The 23,232-nt window shown below is 42.0% G+C and overlaps 2 protein-coding genes and 1 long non-coding RNA gene across 3 annotated transcripts in view; 2 read left to right on the top strand and 1 right to left on the bottom strand.

The window, feature by feature from the left end:
• The first annotated feature begins 713 nt into the window (after nucleotides 1-713).
• LOC135295869 (zinc finger protein 91-like) lies at nucleotides 714-7,032 on the top strand. The gene is made up of 4 exons (XM_064411660.1): nucleotides 714-783; nucleotides 832-871; nucleotides 1,093-1,695; nucleotides 2,335-7,032. Exons 1-4 carry the CDS (start codon nucleotides 757-759, stop codon nucleotides 4,977-4,979), a joined length of 3,315 nt encoding a protein of 1,104 aa, XP_064267730.1. The 5' UTR covers nucleotides 714-756; the 3' UTR covers nucleotides 4,980-7,032.
• On the bottom strand, nucleotides 5,210-8,357 carry LOC135295871 (uncharacterized). Its single transcript, XR_010357930.1, has 3 exons — nucleotides 7,996-8,357; nucleotides 7,695-7,864; nucleotides 5,210-5,283 (listed from the first exon to the last, which is right to left on the bottom strand). It is a non-coding gene; the product is annotated as an uncharacterized LOC135295871 (long non-coding RNA).
• A 155-nt stretch (nucleotides 8,358-8,512) lies between these two features.
• Nucleotides 8,513-23,232, top strand: part of CDC5L (cell division cycle 5 like) — a 31,390-nt gene continuing 16,670 nt past the window's right edge. The window contains exons 1-12 of the mRNA XM_064411661.1: nucleotides 8,513-8,778; nucleotides 12,021-12,124; nucleotides 12,949-13,110; nucleotides 13,938-14,065; nucleotides 14,934-15,033; nucleotides 15,117-15,335; nucleotides 16,484-16,628; nucleotides 16,749-16,937; nucleotides 18,311-18,459; nucleotides 20,063-20,225; nucleotides 21,272-21,436; nucleotides 23,056-23,136. Of these exons, the coding sequence (XP_064267731.1) occupies nucleotides 8,734-8,778; nucleotides 12,021-12,124; nucleotides 12,949-13,110; nucleotides 13,938-14,065; nucleotides 14,934-15,033; nucleotides 15,117-15,335; nucleotides 16,484-16,628; nucleotides 16,749-16,937; nucleotides 18,311-18,459; nucleotides 20,063-20,225; nucleotides 21,272-21,436; nucleotides 23,056-23,136 (1,650 nt within the window). The 5' untranslated portion in view covers nucleotides 8,513-8,733. The remainder of the gene's footprint in view (nucleotides 8,779-12,020; nucleotides 12,125-12,948; nucleotides 13,111-13,937; nucleotides 14,066-14,933; nucleotides 15,034-15,116; nucleotides 15,336-16,483; nucleotides 16,629-16,748; nucleotides 16,938-18,310; nucleotides 18,460-20,062; nucleotides 20,226-21,271; nucleotides 21,437-23,055; nucleotides 23,137-23,232) is intronic.

Raw genomic sequence — 23,232 nt, forward strand, 5'->3', positions numbered from 1 at the left:
GATTGTCCTTCTCTGGAGACATTCCAAACCCACCTGGACACATCCCCGTGTCAGCTGCTCCAGGTGACCCTGCCTTGCCAGGGGGTTTGGACTGGATGATCTCCAGAGGTCCCTTTCAGCCAGCCCCTAGTCACAGAATTACAGAACGGTTTTTGTTGGAAGGGACCTTATAGACCATTTCATTCCAACCACCCTGCATGTATATAAATTTATGTACATATATAAAGACCTACATCTCTATAATGTAAATATGCATGCACACATTCATATATTTTCCACTCTCAGCCTGAACAGCCAAGGAGAACAGGATGAAACCAAAGGTGCTGGTTTGTGTTTCCATGAATTTTGTGACTCCTGCCTGCGATTATTTTATTATTCTTTCTGTACCCAGCAAGGGACTGCCTTATTGTTGGCACAATTCCGCTCTTAAGAGTACCATCGGTATTAGCTGAGATGTAATTTTACAGGAAAAGAAGTAACAACCGATCAAAATTGCTTAAACCGGGAATAGGTTTCGCGGAGCATTCGAATAATTCTGCCCAGGGCTGGGGGCTCCCTAGCCCAGGTGGGTGATTAAACGGAGTTTTTAAACTAACTTATAAGCACGTTTAAATCTGAATCTTAACTCATATTTAAAAACCCCGGATCCCAGGCCGCGCCCCCGCCTCTCCCCCAACACCAGGAGGCGCCGCCCCCGCCCCCCTGCGCAGGCGCGCCCGGCCGCTGGTTCGAGTCTCGTGGCGCAGCGGCCCGGAGATGCCGGCGGAGCCGGGAGTGGCGCAGGCGGGCGCGGAGGAAACCCCGCAGGCGGGCGCGGAGGAAACCCCGCAGGCGGGCGCGGAGGAAACCCCGCAGGCGGGCGCAGACAGCGGTGGGTGCCCGCAGGCCGGGGCGGGGACGGAGCGCGGGTCCTGCGGGAGCGGCGGTGCCTGAGAGAGCGCGGAGAGCGGGGCCGGGGGACGGCGCGGAGAGGGCCCGCCGGGGCCCGCGCATGCGCACTGGGCGTGCGCGGGGATTATGGTGGACGCGGCGCCGTCAGGTGTTTGGGTTTTTTTGGGGAATTACGATATTTGTGTCTGTTTCTCCTCGCAGAGCCCGAGGAGTTTGAGATTGTGCTGCCAATCACTATCTTGGTGCTGAGCGATGAGGATTTTCTCCAGGATGGTGATGATAAGGACCAGGAAGTGTCCATTCCCGAGGTGGAGCAGGAGTTTAAATTAAACAACAGCTTTTGCCTAAAAAATGAAGTGGAGCCTTCAAATGACAGCAGCAGTGTAGGCAATTGGGATGCAAACAAGACTGTTTCAAATGAAGATAATTGTGTTAAATACTCTGAGGAGAAATGTTTTGCTGAGAGTGTGTGCAACACATCAGAATTATCTTTAAGTGGTGGGTGTGATGCAGACACGGATAAATATGGTGAAAATTGCATGTTACCTACATTGTCGTGCAAAACAGAGCTTCCAGAGGTGAAATACAGGGCTGGAGAAGACTGTGTTGATAATGATGGCTTTCAGAAGATTCCTCCTCTCCTCTCCTGTGCTGACAGCCACAGAGCTGACACTTTGGAGACATTGGTGGTGGTACCCAAGCACGAAGAAGAACCTGTCAGTATTGCAAGTGTTCTTTTTGATGGCAGTCCACAGACACAACCAGAAATCCACAAGGAGTTTGAGATCATTGTTAAAATGGAAGGTAATATATTAATAAGATTCTTGCAAGAGTTTAAGAAATGTGGTAAACCTCAAGTTTTTTAAATAAAAAATTGTATAGAGAAGCTATGAAATAAATTTCTTTTGGAGTAAATATTTTAAATTAGATTCATAAATGCAACAGAAGGAAAATATTGCCTGGAGTATGCTCGGTTCTCTCACAGACTCCTGCAAAAGGCAGTGAAACTATAAAATGTTGGTACTTTGTCATTCTGTAATGAGAAAAAGGGTGTCCTTTCATCAGGGAAATGTTCTCAAAATAAAAACACAGAAAAAGCATGGTATTTGTGAGAATGGAGCATTAGAAAAGTGTGCTGTTAGTACTTTGGTAGGAATTCTTCCATAAAATTGTTCTGGATGTGGTGTTGTCTTGTGAAATTCAGAGTCTTGAGTGAAAACAGAAAATAGGAGAGAAGGTGGCTTCCAACTGGGAACAACATTTAAATGTTGGGGCAGAGGGGAGCATGAAGAGAGGCATTAGGGAAAAAAGTGGAGAGAGGGAAATAACAAGGAAGTAGAAGTTATGAAGAACAAGCAAGTCATTAGGCAATTCAAGATTATTACTGTGAATTAATTAATATTTGTGATTGTATGAAATGTGACTTTTTATATCTCCTTGTAGATCCTGATTCCTCAAATAATGGAGAGCATGAAATTGATTACATGAAAATAATCAAATCTGAAGATGAAACTGTGAGTTCTCCTTTGGAACATGGCTTGAAAGAAGAGGAGAAATTTACCTATAACTGTTCTGAACCATTAGTTAATGGATGTTCTACTTTTAAGGAGCATCTAGAAGATGTAGGGAAACCTGACATGAATGCTTCTACTTCTGCTGAATCAAATACTGCTGGAGAGCATATTTACAAGATGTTAACACCATTCTCTAAGAAGAGATACCAGCAACAAAAAGTTGTTTCCACTCATGCAAGCCCAAAAGAGTTCCAGAGCCAGGAAGAAGGTTTAACATGGCTGAATGATAGTGTGACCATCACCCCTCTTCCTAAAACATCTTGTTTTACAAAGGAGAATGAAAGATTTAGTTTCAAGTGCAGGTTTTGTAGTTCTGTGTTTAAATGCAGTGCACACCTGAAGAAACATATTTATTTAGCTCATAAAGATAAGAAAATACATAAATGCTGCTTTTGTAAAAAAACTTTTTTCTTTTCTTTCAATCTCAAGAATCACCTTAAATTTCATAAGAAGGTTGCTAGGTTGCAAAAGGCAAGAAAAAATAGAATAAGTGCAAGAAAAGGGAGGCAGAAAAGATCTGAAGGAGAATCTGAGACCAAGAAAAAAGAAAGTAAATACGAGAAATTTTTCATGAAAATTGAAAGGGACTTCACACCCCTGGATGTGCCAGTTAGCTTTTCCTGCAGAATTTGTTTTTTTGTTTCTTCCAGTCCTAGGAGTTTTATTCATCACATGAAGGGACACAAGGAGAGACCACCTTACCAGTGCCCTCAGTGTGATTTCTCCTGCAGCAGCTTGTCCTACCTGTTAAATCACATGTACTGGCATGCTGGCTATAAGCTCTACCAGTGCAGGTTCTGCACCTTTTTTTCACTGTATTTTGCAAGCATGGTGAGGCACAGCCACATCCACACAGGGGATAAACCATATTGCTGTGAGCTCTGCCAGGTAGCATTCACCAGCACCTCAGGTTTGGAGAGACACAGGAGGACACATGCAGAGACAGAAATGTGCCAAGCACAGCAACCCGACTGCCTGAGTGGGAGAAAGAGAACTGAAAGTTCTCCAAAGACTTACACATGTGATGAATGTAACCTGGTGTTCTACACTAAAGGACATCTCAGCTTTCACAAGAAATTTCATGAACCATTAAAGGCTAATGGTTGCACGAGTCAGAGCAATAAATACCATAGAAGCACAATAGGCAAAGCTGATGGTGATTCTCAGGGCCGTGTTTCTCACTCTTTTTTTGGTGGAGAAAATGATTCTCTGGGTGGGGGAATCCTGGCTTCAGAAGTGGAGTTTGAGCAAGAAGGTGATGTGTGGGACAATAAGAAAATATGCTCTGGAAATAAATTCCTTGAAAACAGCCAAGGAAGCAACAGCTTTGCTGTTACTGGAAACAGACCAGAAGTTCCTTGGAGCTCTTACCAAATGGACACTGTCACTCCTCACAAAGATGCTTTCTTCAAAGCAGAGACCTCTCATTCACAAGTGCAAGATGATGCTTCATTTCGTAACTTTGTGGAAAACTTGAAGGATACATATCCTTCTAATTTAAATACATTCCAAACTTACAGATGCCAGCACTGCAGTTACGCTACTGCTGTTCCTAACAACTTCAGGCTGCACCTAAAGATACATACGGATGAAAGACCATTCGTATGTAAAGAGTGCAATGAGACATTTAAAACATCAAACCATTTGCAGAAACACAGCCTTCTTCACATTAAAAATGGACAGGAGTTTGGAAGTTGCCTCTTTGTAGAGAGGTGTTTAGAGAATCTTGAATTGCATCGTGAAATCCAGAGAGGCACGTATCCAGAAAGGGATTTTGATTCCTGCAAAGGCTCAAACAGCTCCTTGCTTGGTTCAGAAGTTTGGGGAGTTCAGCAAGGTGGTGTTCAGAGGGGCACATCAAATGATGTGCTAGCACAGAGTCAGCCACTATTATATCAGTGTTCAGAGTGCAGCTATGCTACTGGCATTTTAAGCAACCTGCAGCTCCACATCAGAACTCACACTGGTGAGAAGCCCTACAGCTGCCCCGTTTGTCAGAAGAAGTTCCGTACTTCCAGTCACCTGAAAAGGCACAGACTCACACATTTGAACCTGGGCCATTTCAAGTGCATGAGCTGTGATTACTCAACCAACAAATGGCTGTCCTTGAAGCAGCACCTGGCTTCGCATACCGAGGAGGGAACCTCCTCTCCTGGCTGCCTCTACGAGCATAAGGAGCTGCCTGTGAAGACATACAGGTGTGAGGAGTGTGGCTATTGCACAGCCCACAACGGGAACCTGAAGCTCCACCTGAGGATCCACACGGGGGAGAAGCCGTTCCAGTGCGGGCAGTGCTCCCTGGCTTTCCGCACCTCCAGCCACCGCAAGCGCCACTGGCTGACTCACCTCAAGCTGCACTGCAGGAGGTGCAGGTATTCCACGGTGGACAAACAGGCTTTCCAGAAGCACATAAAAACACACAGAAAGAAGTACAGGTGTCCAAACTGTAATGTGGTACTGCCTACCAAAAAACTGCTGGAGAAGCATAAGCAGCAGCACAACGTTGGAATGTGAGGTTGAGAATTGGAAGTTGGTCTTGGTTTTGGACAGGTTTGCATGTCCTGAATTTCTTCCTGCTTTATGTTCCTTTGCTGTGCCCAGAACAGTAGTTGGTAATGGATGCATCCAGCATGTTGGTGGAGAGAGTGACACTTGGGGTATTGGTTTGCTGCAGGTGTTTCTGGGAACATCAATTCTAGCACAGGCTGTGCTGAAGAACTTGGAGACACTTTTTCATCCCTGAGTAACCACTTCAGTAGAGGTCAGTTATTTTGGCCAGTGTTCATCTGTGTTTAAACAGTTATTCTGCACCACTCTCCTGTAAAAATTTAATAAGAAAAAAATTTCTCTTTTCTGACCAAAAGAATGCGTAATGGAAGGGAAGGAAGGGAATGTTATATTTTGTAATAATAACTTTTCATATGAAGTTTGTCAGTGTACATGGAGACTAAATGCTACCTCCCATCTGCTGAAAGTTGCCTCCTTTATTTCCATGTGCTTTTGCAATACTTGTAAGAAAATTGAAAAAAAATAGTATGTCACCAAATTACAGAAGCAAAATATGCATGTCATCACTGGATAATTGTGACATTGAAATGTTTTACATATGTCTGTATGTATAAGATGTTTATTAAGCTGTTACTTTATCTGTAGTTTTGATAATTTTGAGTAGTCTGGCAGAAATGGTAATGTCCAGAAACATCTATTTTATGATACTGGGAACCTTTAAATCTTCAATTTTATGTGAATGTCTAATGTTAATCTAGTTTGAAATGCCTTACCTTTTCTCAGGTTGGTAGTTACTGTGTTGTTTGTTAAAATAGATGAAATACTTCTCAAATAAATTCTGATAATAAGAGCAGTTGCTGATAATTATGAATGTTATTTAGGTACATTGAAAACTTAGCAGTATCTGAAACTTTACTCTTAGTCTAAATTTTTGTGTGTAAGAACCATTGTACTATGCAGCAGTTGGTGCAGGGAATGGTGAACCTGAATGGATGCTGCTTCCAATTTGTATTCAAATCTAGACAGATGTTTGTTTTGGAGTTTTACAGTGATAGGAACCCTTGAGTGTGGTAAGTGGTTTAACAACAGTCTGTTATCCCCTTGTGTGAGGAAAGACAGCAGCAAAGGCCTGGTGCAAACTGTCCCAGTGCTACAGCTCAGTCCATGGAACAGCAGAACAAACCTGTGGTTTAATTTACAGAATGTAAATGTGGAACTCAGTGCTTTTTTCTGCTTCTGGATGTGTGTCTTTTTGTAGAAATACAGATAATGTCTTGTAGAGGCTTTCTGGTAACACAGGAGACGGGTTGGGAAGGGCTGCCCAGAGAGGTAGTGGAGTTCCTCTGTTTTTGGATATTTAAAAGCCATTTGGATGTGATCCTGGACAAGCAGCTCTGGGTGGCCCTGCCTGAGCAGGGGCTTCTCTTCAGAACCCCTGCAGCCATCTGCAATTTGGAAGACAGTTTTCCAATAACAGGTTGATACTCATGGACAGATGAATGTATTTAATGCCAGATCAGCAAAGATATTCAAGTGATCCAGTTCTTGGCAGCTTCAGTAAAGTCAGACAAGTATCTGTGCCTGAACCATGGTGGTTACAGATAAATGATTTAGACCTTGGAGCCACCTAATCCATTTCTGAGAAAGAAAAATGTTCTCCAGTATAAAGAAAGAAAAGCATTTCTGGGAAATATTACTGGTTACTCAAGCTTAGAGACATTTTTACCTGTGTTACATTACAATTCTGATCATTTATTTGAAAAGAACAGGTACAAAGAGACAACAATAATACTGAAGGAATTGTAAGCCTCTGTATCAAATGAGACCAGAAAGGCTAAATCTGATAGAGCACTGCTGTTTAAAAGCATGGTGTACAGCAGTGATGAAAAGAGCCTGGCTTGGGATAAATTAACTGCTGTAAATTTTTGAAAAGGTTTGTAAATACAAGTTTCTTCAAGTTTTAAGTAAGAACAAGAAGGTACTTTCAGTTAGAGCTTGATTTTATAAAAATAATTATTCCTACTCATTGCCTCCAATAAAAAATAAGCAGCTCAATGACTCCTGACGTTGCTTTTTGTTCCTTATGCATTGCACTGGATTTCTGGGGTTTCAAAGGTATTCTCAGTCTAAGTCAGTGAAATTTAAAGGTTGAGGCATATTCAGTTTCATATAAGACATGGGCTGTTGCTGGATTTTTATTTTTTTTTGGTAGCTAGAAGTGTAATATGTTTTATTCCTGCAGTTTAAACAAAAATCAAAGCCTTTCCTAAATCATACTATGAAGTTTCCTATTTAAACCAAAAAAGTTTCATAATTTTCTCCATGAACATATCCTGAATTTGGACAAAACAGGGAAATGTACCAACACAAATTGAGCAAGAGGCTGTCACTTTACCTGCTGTGCATCTGCAAATTAAATGAATGCAAGTTAAACTGGAGGTGATGTAAATGAACAGTAGTGAGTCAGACCTGTATGGTGTGGGGGTGCATCCTCCTGTTTGGGCCACACTGTGGTCTCAGAAATGCTCCTTAGGGCTTGGCCTTGACAAGCTGAGCCAAACTCCTCTTGAGCTTATCCAAAACACTGTGCTCCCAGGAACTTGTGCTGGCTAAGGTGCTCCCTGGCTTGTAAGAGCCTTTGGGCACTTACTTTTCTTACCCGAATAACCACCCAGGTGGAACAACGTTTTTGGTTTTGAACTTTAAGAGAAAGTTACCAACCTGAAATGCAGCCAGGCTGGAAAACTGCTATGAGCTAAGTGCAGTCTGTTGTGACTCTCTGAGTAGTGGTATTTTGGACCCTCGGAGCTCTCCAGACTGCAGTGGGCTGAGACCAGCACCTCCCTCTGAGTGGGGCCTCTCTGAGGCACACAGCTCCAGGCTGGAGACACCTGTGGGAGCACAGCTGAGGGACAGTGACAGATCCCGAGCTGAAATCCCCACTCTTTGAGACTCAGCCCCTCCTCTGTTGAGTGTGACATGAGTACCTGCCTATGAAAAGTTCCCAAATTGAGGTATATACCTTGTACACGCTCCTGTAGTGTGTACGTGACTGTTAATATGCAAATGCACTATCAGTGTTGCTCTCTTGTAGAATCATAGAACAGTTTTGCATTGGCACTTTAAAGATTATCTCGTTCCACCCCTTGCCATGGGCAGGGACACCTTCCCCCAGACCAGGCTGCTCCAAGCCTGGCCTTGGGCACCACCAGGGACGGGGCAGCCGCAGCTTCTCTGGGCAACCTGCGCCAGGGCCTCACTACCCTCACAGCCAAGAATTTATTCCGCACAGAAACGCATGGGGCTTTTTCCTGAAATTAACAAACTATCTTGGGAACACTGTGGAGATGCGATGTCCTTCCGCTGTCCCTTTCCTCCCTCATTTGCGTCCCTTGGGGGAATTTGACGAGTTTAATGAACTCAGTTCCTCTCGGCGCCGGCCGGGCCCCTCCGCCGTGCGCTCCTCCGGCCGGCAGGTGGCGCTAGCGCGGAGCGCCTGAGGTGGAGCTGCGCATGCGCAGAGCGGCCGGACCCGCTTCTCTGGAGGAGCAGCGGCCTCACTTCCCTTGGAAAAGCCGCCGGTCCCGCTTCCCGCTTTTCTGGCAGAGCAGCCGGCCCCGCTTCCCTCACCCTCGGCACCCGCCACCGCTGAGGGCGACCGTGCGCCGTCTCGGCAGGCCCCGCTGACGCCCGTGGCGCTCCCGCCCCCTCTCCATTCTCTCGCTCCAGGGGTTCGTCCCCACCTCCCTTCGCCGCCAAGATGCCGCGGATTATGATTAAAGGCGGCGTGTGGCGGAACACCGAGGTAAGACTCGGCGGGGTTCGAGCCCCCGTCCCCCCTCAGGGCCGGGCAGGTGTTGGGGGGAGCCCTCCCTGGTGCGCAGGCGCGGGAGGGGGGCGGGCGTCGTGGTGCGCCTGCGCGGGCGGCTCAGGGTTTGGGGTAACCCGGGGCAGGTTCGGGTCTGCTGGAACCGCTGTGCCGGGACAGCAGAGGGTCTGGGGACTGCAGGAGGGAGTGAGGGGACATCAGAGGGTCTGGGGACTGCAGGAGGGAGTGCAGGGACATCAGGGGGTCTGGGGACTGCAGGGACAGCAGAGGGTCTGGGGATTGCAGGAGGGAGTGCAGGGACATCAGGGGGTCTGGGGACTGCAGGAGGGAGTGCAGGGACATCAGGGGGTCTGGGGACTGCAGGAGGGAGTGCAGGGACATCAGGGGGTCTGGGGACTGCAGCAGCGAGTGCAGGGAAGGGCAGCACAGCTGGGGAAGGCTCTGGAGCACAGGTCTGATGAGGAGCAGCTGAAGGAGCTGGGAAGGGGGCTCATCCTGGAGGAAAGGAGGCTCAGGGGGATTTTCTGGCTCTGCACAACTCCCTGACAGGAGGGGACAGGCAGGTGGGGGTTGGGCTCTGCTCCCAGGCAGCAAGCGACAGGACAAGAGGACATGGCTTCAGAATGCACCAGGAGAGGTTTAGGTGGATGTGAGGAAGAATTTTTTCACAGGAAAGGATGATTAAGTATTGGAATGGGCTGCCCAGGGAGGTGATGGAGTTGCTGTCCCTGAAGGTGTTTAAGGGATGGCTGGACGTGGCACTGAGTGCCATGGTCTCACTGACATGGTGGTGATGAGGTGTAGATTAAACTCAGTGAGCTGTGGCCTTTTCCAACCTAAGTGGTTCTGTGATTCCTTGGCTCTGTGTTGGGTTGCATTCCCCAGTAACCTGTGCCTTCCTCTTTCCTGCTCCCTCAGTGGGCAAAGGTCAAAGGTCATGTTGGTGTTGTTTTTCCCTTGGGCTGCAGATTGGGAAGCTCAGCCATGTGTGTGTTGTGTCCCTCTGCCCCAGAGAAACTGCTCCCAGTGCCACTGGAGTGGAAGCATGGGCTGTGCTGTGCTTGGAGATGTGCCTGTCTCAGGCTGGAGTGTGACCTGTCCCGCACAGGCAGGTTTGTTATGTTCTAGGGCAATGAGGCAGCAGGAATCTCTTGCCCTTAAGCATGTTTCCAAATGTGGAAATGACAAAGGCAGAGTTTCCAATTTTTAGGATTGGAAAAGACTTAAGATCACCAGGTGTCCAGCCATCAACCCAGCACCACCACCATGTTCACCATTTAACCTGTCCTTAAGTGCCACATCCACATGGGTTTTTTATCACTTCCAGGAATGGTGACTCCAGTACCTCCCTGATCAGCCTCTTCCAATGCTTTACCACCTTTTCCATGGGAAAAAAAAAATCCTAATAACTAATCTAAACCCCTGGTGCAACTTCAGTCTGTTTCTTGTCAATGTGTGCGGGCTCTTCATCTGCAGCCCCAAGAATCCTGTACACAGAAATTACTGTTCCAAGAAAGAACAAATCCCTCCAGTTTTGCTGGCACAAGCTTTCAGACCACAAGTGGCCATGAAAAAGAAATAAATAACATGAGGAATCAAGGATGTCAGTTTTATTGGATGCATGGTTAAAGCAAAAGGATGTACCTGGCACTGTAAAATACAGAACTCTGTTACTGCACACTGTGAGCACCAGGCATGTACGTGGTTCCAGGAAACAGTGAGGGAAAAGTAATAGAAGATAAAATGTGCTGTGTGTGCTTTTAAGCACTTGTGCTGTATCAGTGGTCTGCCAGGAAGCAGCTAAATTTGGGGTCAGCAGAAGACAGGAGAACTCACATTGTCTTCACCCCATCCTGAGGGTCTTCCATACTTGATAAATTTTGCTGACAGTTGAAGAGAAAGAGCAGTGCATTAAAAGGAATCACAAAATATCCTGAGTGGGAAGGGACCCACATGGTCCATCAAGTCCATCTCCTGCACAGACACCCCCAAAAATCCCACCCTGTGCCTGACAGCATTGTCCAAATGCTGCTTGGATTCTGGCAGGCTTAGGGCTGTGGCCACTGCCCTGAGGAGCCTGTTCCAGTGGCCAGGTAGATCCCTACTTCACCAGGCTTTGTGTACCAGAGATAAGAGAGGTGTTGGATTTTTTTTTTGGACATTTTGATTATACATACAGCATTAAAGACAGAGTGGAACCAGGTGATAACAGATTGTTCATAAAATGACCCATTACACACAGAAAAAGCCTGTTCATGTCACCAGTACAGCTCCTGTGTGCCACAGAGCACCAAGAAGTTAAAAAAAGCACACAGGGGAGGATTTAGTATTTATTTCAGAACAGTATTCATATGAATTGTTGCCTGTAACAGCTCAAGCCAGATCAAGGGCTGATCATAAGCTCCCAGTTAAAGCTGTTGTTCTCTGGGAGGTGTCAGTGGAGACAGTGTCAGACTCACTGAACACTCACTGGGTGCAGAGGAGGGACATCTGTGGTTGACAGGGCTGTAAGAATAGCTTTAATGCATTTAAAATACCACTTCTTCTGAATAAACCAGAAATAATGAGCCCATCTATCAAGAAAGGGAGAGAAGGATTCATGGATGGATTGACAGACAATTGGTAGCACTTCTGTCTTTTGATCAAACTCAGTGCACACTTCATTGTATATGAACAACCTGGCTCCCAAGCTGAATCTACTACATTTTTATTCCAGTTGTATTAAAATGTGAAAAATATATAATTTTATAGTATTATTTAAAACAAGGCAGCCAGGGATATCTGCCAATTCTAATTTTTTCCCCAGTTGTGATGTCGTTACCAGACAAACACTTCCTTAGCTGTGTTTGTGTTGCTGTCCTTCAGGGAAGACATACAGAGCCTTTAAACATGAGTGCATTAGAGAGCATTGAAAATAATCATTTCTGTTATTAATATTATATATTAATATTATATATTATTGTATATATTATTACAAGTTCTGTTGGCTATATGGCATTTGGAACAATAATCATGTGCCTATTTTATTTAGTCTTTATGGATTTAATTGACCTTTGAAATACAAATCCTCTTTTTTTTTGAGAATAAAATGGAACAGAAGTAGCAGTGTTATGCTGTTTCCTCTAGGACAGCCCATGAAATTTACCATGTTCTTTTTGCTTGAGCTCAGACTTTCTCTTTTGCAGTCCATAAAGGTATTTATTTATGGTTTTTTCAAGGATGAAATTCTGAAAGCAGCTGTTATGAAATATGGCAAAAACCAGTGGTCTCGAATTGCCTCATTATTGCACAGGAAATCAGCAAAGCAGTGCAAAGCCAGATGGTAAGTGAGAGGTGCTGTGCCTGGGAATATGACCTTCATAATTAGTGGAAATTTAGGAAAAAATGTTACCACAGACTGACTTATGTCCAGAGACCAACAACAGTTTTAACACTGTTTGATTTTATCATGGAAACTTCAAAATTCTTATTGCTTGAAAGTAGTTGAAAAAAAAGTAGGCAGATGTTCTGTTTGCCAGTGACTGCAGTGTTAGCAAATGCAGGATCACTTTCAATTATAAACATTAGTTTTTTTCCTTTATTTAAACATGTTTTAATCAGTGGATATTGCCAAAGAAGTAAAATTGTAAGATACTAATCTCTCTTACATATAATTTTCTAATTTCATGTAATGGAAGTTTGACTTGAGAGTAAATGTTAAGAAATTGCACTGTGAAATTTAGTATTTTATGAAAAATAGGAGCTTTAAACTGATGCAAATACTGATGCAGCATAAATGTATTTGAGAATCAGACTTATTTGAAATACTGAGCTACACATATTTAATGGAATACTTCTTGTAGAGACAACAGTAGTGGCACAGTTGAGGATTAGTAAGATAAGGTTGAAGGTTGAAGACAAAGAAATTCTACCGTTTCTCTTTCTTTGATAGTTGCAATTTTTACTTTTCTTTTTCAGGACTAATTCTGTGACTCTTTACATTGCCAGAATAGAGATGGGAAAAGAAAGGCAATGTAGTATCTGTATGAAAAGTGCTGGATAAATAATACATTTTAAAGCTCAAATACATATGTCATGAAAACACTCTTGAAGACAAATCAATGGATAACTTGGATCTGTCATCCCTAATTTTTTCCCTTACTACAGGTACGAATGGCTGGACCCAAGCATCAAAAAGACAGAGTGGTCTCGGGAGGAGGAGGAGAAGCTGTTGCACCTGGCCAAGCTGATGCCAACCCAGTGGAGAACCATTGCCCCCATCATTGGGAGAACTGCTGCACAGTGCTTGGAACACTATGAATTTCTGCTGTGAGTTTCTGCTTGCCTAGAGGAAAATCTAGCCAAGAATACCCAAAAAGATCTGTGGAGTTGTAGCAGTGTGTCATTGCCTTCTTCTGTGGTAAATTAGGGTGGTTTCAAGTTGACTGAGTCCTTTTATGAGCAAACCTTTAAAGATTGTTTTCATTCACTTGTATCTAGCTTGAAAGAAGCTCCTGGAACCTGGAGAGCAGCTTGGATAGAAATAAGTGTATTTCTGCCTGCTCCTGGTCATTCTGGCTAAGGGATCACCAAGATTTGTGCTTTTATTAGGCTGTTTGGGCATTTTTTGAGTGGCTGATCAGCAGGAGTGGGTGTGTGAGAAAGAGAAGAGACATAAAACACGTGTTGAAATGGCTGAATGTGCAGATATCATCTCTGCTACAAAGAGTTTCTTCTGGCCACGAGAAAAGAAAGAATGTGCTGTTTTCCCTTGTGAGCATTCTTAATTCTGGTGCAATTGGTTGAGTAGAAAAAACATAATATAAAACTTGATTTTTTAATTTTGTCACACTGCTGGAATTCTTGTTTTTATTATTAAAGATTACCTGAGGGGATTTCTTTACTAGCTGTATTATTATTGTATTTTATATAATATTTTATTGTTGTAATGTAATACCATGTTGGTTTCTTTCTCTTGTCTTGTTTAAGATTATGGAACTGTACCACATTTGTGAATTGTATAACAATTTACTGTATTGTACAGAGCACAAGGTTACTGCTTCATAATCAGTCTTTGGAGACATTTAAGGGGTGGTTATTATGAGTCTGGGGGAAAACAAAGAGCTGGAAAACAAACACCTGCAATGTGTTTTCAGGGACAAAGCTGCTCAGAGAGACAATGAGGAAGAAACTGCTGATGATCCTCGGAAACTGAAACCTGGAGAAATCGATCCAAATCCAGAAACCAAACCTGCCAGGCCAGATCCCATTGACATGGATGAAGGTGAGTTTGAAGTGTGTTTACCATTTTTGACAGAAATCTGATCTGTTTGAATTTTCTGTTTGTACAGCCAGTGTACCTTGGTTTCTTCTTTTTTTTCCACTACCGTCTGGTCATTATTTACTTGCACATTTTGTCTTGTTTCTGTATCTGGCCAGTCAGTTATACTTTTCCAGTTTTCCTTTTCTTGGTGTGTTTTTTGCCTCCTTACCTGTCACTTTCATCTATTACCATGACTGGCTGTTCTTTACTTTGACAACTGCTCTGCTACTTTGCATTCTTCATGATTTTCCATTAGCTCACACCTCTCAGGTGAATCCATGCTGAATTCAAGTGCAGAAGGATTGCCTGACTTACTTTTTTTCTCCCTTGCACAAAGCAATGTTATAAACTGAAAAATGAACATTGTTAAAATTCCATGAATGGACCATTGGTGGTTTTGAACAGTCACAGATTCACAAAAACAGCACTTTCAGCTCTGGAAGTACATGCAATTAACAAGTTCTCAAGATAATACTCTCAGATAAAGATGAAAATGAAGATTTACTTTCATTAATGTGGTCAGTTGGCCTCTTTATGTAAATATTTTGATTTGGTGTTGATTCTTATTGATACTCTTTTCAACATGAGGCTTTTTTTCTAAAAGTCTTCATTTCACCTGCTCAGTGATTCAGTAAATACATTGGGATAACTTGGAGATCAGTGATTTAGTAAATACATTGAGATAACTTGGAGATTAGTGATGACACAGAATGCCTTTGATTGATTGATTCAGCTTTTAAAGATGGTTTTCTGATCTTAATGTAATCTTTTTCCTGACTCTCATCTTTTAAGTGCAGATTCACTGCTGTATTTATCTGTACTATTGTAGACGAGCTTGAAATGCTGTCTGAGGCTCGAGCACGTCTGGCGAATACCCAGGGAAAGAAGGCCAAGAGGAAAGCCAGGGAGAAGCAGCTGGAAGAGGCTCGGTAAACTTACATTTGATTTCATATCCTGGGACCTCTTTTTTTTACTCTACACTTTAAATCATGCAGTGTTACTGTTTCTTTAGACGTCTTGCTGCTCTCCAGAAAAGACGAGAACTTCGTGCTGCTGGAATTGAGATCCAGAAGAAAAGAAAAAAGAAGAGAGGTGTGGATTACAATGCAGAAATTCCATTTGAAAAGAAGCCTGCCCCTGGTTTTTATGATACATCAGAAGAAAATTATCAGTCCCTGGATGCAGATTTCAGGAGACTGCGTCAGCAAGACCTGGATGGAGAATTAAGATCGTAAGTGTGTGTTGTAATAAGGAGGGAACAGAGTATTTGAAAAAAAAAGCAACCCATATGTATGTGTGTTAAGTCCTGAAAACATGATGTGGGTGGGAAATGTATTTTCCAGGGACAAATATGAGTGCAGGTGGCCTCTGCCTTTCCAGTTGTCTGTGTTTTATCTTTCCAGACCTTGCAGAAGGTCTAGTTCACCTATTGTCTATGATCACCTTTTTTCTTTCCTCTAGTTCACCTTTTATCAGAATAATGTTTCTCACACATGTTCTTGCTCTTTAAGTTGAAATGTTATTTTTTTGAGACTATTTTTTAGCAGTTTATTTGCTTGTGCATTTAGTGTCCTTTAAATAATAATCTTACTATGATTGCTTATAGGAGTAGATTTGTAGTATTACTTCTGATAGAGTTGTTCTTAAGTTGATAAGTTCTTAAGTTGTTCTTAAGTTCTTAAATGCTTAATTTCTCCCCACCCCCACCAAAAATCCCCAAAAGTGTAGTTGAGAAGTTAAATGCCACTCTTGAGTATATATTTAATCATACAGTTGCATTTCCCACTTCTGCCAAAACTGCTTTTAACTGAAAGAGTCCAGTGCCATGTACAATTTGGTTTATTAACTCATGTGGTGTTACTAACTGATTGTTCTGCATGGCTCTTTGTTCAGAGGTTCAGTAGAAACTTCAGACTGAAGGTTATGATTTCACTGACTGCCTCCATTGCTGTTTGAAGGAAATGCCATTTTTATTAAAGACTGAAGAGAAATTGGTTCCCACTTTCCACAAAAGAAAATGTTCACCTTCCCTTAGCAGCTGCTGGAGAAAAGAGACTCTTCACATTCCCTTGTTACTATCTAAATTCTTGGCCTGACATTTTTTTATTGATTCAGTGATCCTGTTGTAGTTTTTCAGCCTAAAAGCTAAATCTGTTAGCTAATTCCATGATTTAAAAGCATTACACTGCCCTCTGTAGTAGGTTCTGCTGCAAGATCTGCAGATCACATCTAATCACCCAAAAGGTGCTCCACTCCTCCTGCAGTGTTTTATTTCAGCATATCCAGTGTTTGAAAAGGGCCTTTTTGCTCTTGGCTTGTTTGCTTTGCTTTGTAGCTGCTCTGTGTGTTCTGACTTCATTCTGTTTTCCATAATAACAGTGAGAGGGAGGGAAGAGAGCGCAAAAAGGACAAGCAACACATGAAACGGAAAAAAGAGTCAGACCTGCCCTCAGCTATTCTGCAGACCAGTGGTGTGTCAGAATTTACCAAGAAAAGGAGTAAACTGGTGCTTCCAGCTCCTCAGGTGAGATGTTTTACTGATGATAAACAACTTATAAGGCTACTAAAACAGTGCTTTATTTTATCAAATGGATCTCATAGTTATGTTGTATCTTACTGTGCCTTGGGATTTTCTCTTTCAAAGATATCTGATACAGAACTTGAAGAAGTTGTAAAAGTTGGCCAAGCAAGTGAGATTGCACGGCAGACTGCTGAGGAATCTGGAATCACAAACTCAGCTTCCAGCACTCTTCTCTCTGAATATAATGTAACCAACAACAGCATAGCTCTGAGGACTCCCAAAACTCCAGCAGCCCAGGACAGGATCCTGCAGGTGCAGTATAAGTGTACAGGATGGGTTTTAAGTTTTGGAGCAGGAGTCAACTGAGGAGAAGGTTTAAGTGCCAGAGAAACACTCCTTAGATCATGTTCAATATTGGGATTTGAAGCAATCCCTATCTTCAGGACACACTGAAGGGCATAGAAGCAGATCTGCTTGTATTTGATCAATTGTCAGTGTGTTTCAAAACATTCTGATTATTTTTATTTTAGTCATATATTGTGTGAAGCTTTTAACCATGCTCCTGGGGTCTTGCATAATTTTCCCTTCTCTCGTGTCTCTCAGTGCTGAAGATGTATGAGTTCATCTCCTTAAAACAGTGCATTTTTTGTTGTCCAACTTTTATTTCAGATAACAAGTAGTAATTAACTGTGACAATACAAGAACATTTTCACAGCACTTTATTGGCTTAAAACTTAGGTTTTGGCTAACCTGCCTTTGCAACCTCTGATTGCCTGGATTTTTCAAAGACTGGTTATGTTGAGTAACATTTTATTGAGCGTGTGGAAATGGATAAATTAAATCAGTGCAGCTAGTGTGTAGGACAGGACAAGACCCCAGAAATCCCACTCCAAAACAAAAAATCCAAAAACCCTCTTAGCTGGCAATGAGCTGTATTTCAACAGTTTCCTATTTCAATAGGAGAAAGTTCCTGGCTCTGCAGATCATAACCTAAGTCCATACAATGTTTGCAGAAATGGTGAGGTTCACCTTCAAATGGAGTTTATTATAAATGTCACAGCATTATCCACATAGGTGGATTAGTGGTCTTCTGGGAATATATTTGCTATTTGCAGTAGTATAATTAGCTCATTTTCAGAAAGACTTAATTCTTCCCTGCAGTAAAGAAAAATGAAATAAAGAAGGGGGCTGTTTATAAAAGCCTCAGTTGAGTCATGGACCAAAAATCTGAATAGTGACCATCTCTTTTGGAGCATTGTCTTTGAAGTGTAGTTTAGATAAAAGTTGATTGAATTCAGGTTTCAGAGTTCAAGTGTGCTCTTCCCTCTTAAAATCAGGATTCTTAGGATTACTTGAGTGTTCAGTCACTAACAAATCTTGGAGATTTATGGAGTCTGGCAAACTGAAGGAAACTGAAACAATAAGTAACACAGTTTTGCAACTCCAGTTTATAACATATTTTACTGGAAATGAAGTTCAAATGCCTCTCAGTGGAACAGTAGGGTTTATAAATACCAGTGTATGGGTGTTAAAAATAAGAAATTTTAAACATTTTCCACAAACTGATGTTCAAATTACTCTTCAGCTGTTCTTGCTGTTCTGCTGCAGTAGCTGTTCTGCTGCTGAATCTGTTAACATGACTGTGAATGTTTGGTGAAGCACTGCTTGTGTTGTCTGTTACACAGGAGGCCCAGAATCTGATGGCTCTCACAAATGTGGATACTCCCCTGAAAGGAGGTCTTAATACTCCCTTGCATGAAAGTGACTTCTCAGGGGTAACACCACAGAAACAGGTTGTTCAGACTCCAAATACTGTGCTTTCCACACCTTTCAGGTAAACAGACTCCTTTTCTGGTGGGTGCCTGGGTGGGCATGTGTCTGTTTGGAGGTGGGTGAACAGAGCAGATTTTGATGTGTAAAATACTGTCATGATTAGATCTTCAAAAGAAACTCACTTGTATTTCAAGCCCATGTTGTACAAGTTTCTCCTTCTCTGTGTCTTTAGAAAGCTCAGCCATGTCCTCTTCATCTGTGTTCATACAGCTCACTGGAGTTTTGATCCAAAATGTGGCTTTCTGTGGTCTGGAGCAGTATAAATTATTCTGGAGTAATGCAGGAGTATAAATAGTAAGCTGGAGTGTCATTCTCTATGTGGATCCTGGCCTTTCCAAAGTATTACCTTGGAGTCAAAGATGTGGGAGGTCCCTCAGCCAAACCCACACTGAATTTTTGAAAAGCTGGAGTAAATATTTTATAAGCCATATATATCCAAAATAAAATATTTCTTATATTGCCAATCTAAATAGTACAGAATTGCTGGTTTAACTCTTCCAGTGAACAAATATATATCCCACAAATGTCAAATACCATACAGCTAAAACATGTTACAATTGGTACATTTTGCATGTCAGGTTTTTCCACTTAGGTTCTAATTTTACTTGTATCATGTTAGTAGGAAAAGTGGAGAATGAAATAAAAAGGACCTTTATGGCAGCTTTTCCAAAGCAGCTTTATTTTGTTCAGAAGCTGATCTTTTAATTAAAAAAGCAGTTCCAGCAATGAGTGCTTTTTTGTAAGATCTGTTGGTGTCAATGTGGTGCAAAATGAATGTAGAATTTGACCTGGAGTGATCTGGCTGTTGATTTGCATTATTTTATATCTTAAAAAGTAGAGATGCTCTAATTTTGTTATTTGGGATTTTTGTGGTGGTTTTTTTTAGCTTCTGAAGTTCAGGTTTGCACATATAAATATGTTACCTGTGGGTCAACTTGGCTTGCTTGCAGAAATGCTCTATCAGTGGGAAAATCCACGCCCTTGTATTCCCTCATTCATGTAGTAGGTCATTGGGATAGAGAACAATATTCCTTCCTAGTCTAGAGGAGAAGCAATTGTGGCCAACAAAATTTAAGACTTAATCCCTGTTGCCTAACTATAGATACTTAGAAGTAATTATTATAATGTAATTACTTCTTCAATAGTCAGTGAAAGCAGAGGCATTTAGGATGGCCCATTCAGTTGCAGCATGGGACAGCTGTTGGGCCAGATGATTTCAGAGTGAATGATTTGCCCAGGTGGTGGGGAAATCAGAGCTTGCAATTCAACCCTGATTACTGTATCCCAGAATAATGCCTGGTGACTGGATAAGCTCTTCTCTCAAAAGCAGCAGTGGGAGTTTGTGTTGGTGGAGTTCCTGAAGCTTCTCTTAAAATGATAATGTGCCATGATATCATCTTGACAGGACCTTGGTTGCACCTTGACTTGCTTAAACAATTTGTTTTTAGTATTCTTGTAATTGCACTTTACAGTTTCACTGCCTCCCAAGAACAAAAGAAACTAGATTGAATGTATAGACTGTGTTTGTGTAACTTTTCCCAACATTCAAACTTCTGTAAGTAGAGTTCTTTATGAAAAACTAATGACTAATTGCACTTCACTAGAACACCCTCTCAGGGGTCAGAGGGCTTAACTCCTCGAGGAGGACTGACTCCCAAACCTGCACTTGGCACAACTCCTGGGAGAACTCCCCTGCGGGATAAACTGAACATCAACCCCGAAGAGGGAATGGCAGATTACAGTGACCCATCCTATGCAAAACAAATGGTAAGTAGTACTTCAGAAGTGGAAATCTGTGCTTTATTAATTTTCAGGTTTTTAGTTCTCATCTGCTGGAAAGAATTTTATTTTACAATGAATGTTTTTTCTTCCACTTGTCTACAGGTCTGTCCTCATTGCATAATAAAATGCAATCTTTATTTAAAAGAACAAAAGTCTTGCTGCTTAGAATGGCTTTCAGTGTGCTCAGTAAACACACTAAAACTGTTTTTTGGAGAAGGCATAGTTAAGTTTCCATCCTATTTCTATCTTTGAAGCTGAGTAGGAAATGCATCTTGAGCAAAGATTCATTTTTCTTGCAATCCTACACAATCCTCAAATTCCTCACCATCTTGACTTCCTGATTTACCTACAGGACCTTTTCATCAGTCTGCCGTGTTGACAACACTGAGCTAAAGGAGTTTAATTTTTGCCATTAGGAGGACTGGGATTTGAGATGTTCAGAAATCCGAGTCCCATCCAGACTCTTTCATTACCTTTGGCAACAGATGTTTCCATTCTTGGAGATTCAGCCAGATGGGCCCTGCCAATTAGACATGGTATAAAAGGGCATATACCTAATAGGTAGCACCTTGGGAACTCCTTTTATGTGGCTGATTCTGCAGCCTCCACTGTGGCTTTGAGATCTCCCACCTGAGCTATTGGCAGTTTTCTTTTTGGCCTAGCTAAGATACGCACCCCAAGTGTTTGCCATGTTCTCACAAAAAAAACTCTTCAAGTTCAAAATTCCAGAGCTCCTCTTAGCTTGAAGGAGAAGGTTTGTTTTATGTAGTTATACTTTGGTTCTCTCTTTTATGGTAAAAAGTTTTTTTACTGCTGGAAGGGAAACTGAGGCTTCAAATCCCTGGTGGACTCCCCTGGTTTCCAGATCTGGTGCTTTCTGGCTTTGCAGCAGACTGAGGTGGCCAGGGAATAATTAGTGTGTTGTTCCTGTCTGTTAATGCAGATTAATGGAGTCTGTGTTGCACTCAGGGCTTTGCACTGCATTCAGGGTATGAATCCAGAAGCATCACATCTCCCTGCTCTTCCCACAGGAGAGGGAGTCTCGGGAGCACCTGCGCATGGGGCTCATGGCCCTCCCTGCTCCAAAGAATGACTTTGAGATTGTTCTGCCTGAAAATGCAGAAAAGGAACTTGAAGAACATGAAGTAGATGAAACCTTTGTAGAAGATGCTGCTGATATAGAAGCGCGCAAGCAGGTCAGTGTGTGAGATGTGGATGGTGCTTTTTGTGTAAAATAGAATGTGTTCCTTGTATGGTTCCCATCGTTTCACACTCCCTCTTCAATGGGAGAGGTACAGCTTCTACAGGATAGCAAAGAGAAATTTATCTATTTTTTTTGTTGCTATCAGAGTATACACACACAGAGGCCAAATCCGTTTTCTCTCTAAATAATTTTCTTAATTTCTTAATGCTATGTATCACATAGTTTTCTAGCATGAAGTCCCTAAGAGTGGCTGTGTCCTACCTGCTGTGTTTGTCCCCCCAGAAGATAAAAATTTAATTAAAAGCTTTTTTCTACAGTGGCACTTCCTTGATTTTAAGCACATAAGAACTGTGCCTTTTTTTCAGGTTCAGGTTATTCTCTCAAGGTTAAAAGTTGCTGTTTGTGAAAGGTTGGACAGGTGTATGCAAACTTAAGCAAGCTGGTAGCACACAGATAAAAATCTGCCATGCAGGGAATTGGCACCCATGGCCACTATCAGAACATTACCCAGACAGCCAAGTTGTGAATGAGTCCCTGTTGTTTTGGTTTGGTTTAGAATCAAGGAAGGCTGGATAAAGTACAAGCCTAAATTCTGCCAGTTAAATGGCTGTACTGGCCAGTAACCAGAGACACTTTAAATCTTTCTAAAAACAGTTCCTTTTCTATTTATTGCTAAGCCTGAATTTTGTGTTGCAAATCTCTTTCCATTATATACCTTATATAAATATGCATTTTTTATGAAAATAAATGAGATTTTTTGCTCCAGAGAACTTTTTAACAATGGCTGTGCCTTGACAAGTGAACAAAATATTTTTAAAAATCCTATGCTTTGTTTTTTAAATGGGATAAGCATTTCTCAGAATTTGATTCCTCATGAGTCCTATTTGGGGAGGAACGTGTTTTATACATGTATTTGTATGTCTTGTGCATACATACCCTAATAAAAAGTCTGAATAAATACAAGTAATATATGTGTGTAGAATAGAGGAAAGAATCTGAGTTGTACCATCATACAAGAGAAGAGCATCCTGCCTTCAAGTGAAGATGTGACAAGCTGGAATTAGAACATGGAAGATGTTGGTCGTTGTTCCTGAAGTTCCTGACAACACTGGCTTTTCATGTCATTTATTGCTTGAAAGTGTATTGTAAAAAGAACTCTCTCCTGTTTGCCCACTTTAACAATATTGTTTTAGCGAAATACGTACTTTAAGTCTTTGAAGATGAGAAACAGAGTCATGGCTGCTAATTTAAGAGTCTTCCTTTTCCTGGTGGATTTAATGTCTGAAGAATTAGAGCAGCTGTCACACAAAGAGAAATGTGTATAGAACCAAATCTTTCTGCAGTTGAGATTGAAGGAGAATTTGATGCCTGGAAATGACTTTTGAAGATCTCCTTCTCTTGGAGTTAATCTGCTGTACTCTTCCCATTCACTTTAGAGACAGTGAATTACATTGTCATCACATTATTTAGCTGTGGCTTAGTAACATAAAGTCTGTATACTGGAAGGAATCTTTGCTGCAATAATCAATTAGTTTTTCTATCACATACATTCTTAGGCAGCATCTGATTGTGTTAACAGTGGCTGGAATAACACTTGGCTTGTTTGTTTAGGCTCTCCGAGAAGCAGAGCGTGCCAAGGAGCTGAAGAGAATGCACAAAGCTGTGCAGAAGAATCTACCACGGCCCTCAGAAGTAAGTGGAAACAAAATTCATTGTTAAGGAACAAAAACTAAAAATAAAGGCTTTAGCCATTATAGGAGGAAATACAGTCAAAGGAAATCATGAGAG

Source organism: Passer domesticus, chromosome 3 (genome assembly GCF_036417665.1).
Source record: "Passer domesticus isolate bPasDom1 chromosome 3, bPasDom1.hap1, whole genome shotgun sequence".
Taxonomy (NCBI): Eukaryota; Metazoa; Chordata; class Aves; order Passeriformes; family Passeridae; genus Passer; species Passer domesticus.

Excerpts from the sequence above, each read along its gene's own strand:
- LOC135295869 (XM_064411660.1), top strand. The coding sequence starts at position 757 with ATGCCGGCGGAGCCGGGAGTGGCGCAG. Across the intron at positions 784-831 it reads CGGAGCCGGGAGTGGCGCAG|GCGGGCGCGGAGGAAACCCC; the intron begins GCGGGCGCGGAG and ends GAAACCCCGCAG. Across the intron at positions 872-1,092 it reads GCAGGCGGGCGCAGACAGCG|AGCCCGAGGAGTTTGAGATT; the intron begins GTGGGTGCCCGC and ends TTCTCCTCGCAG.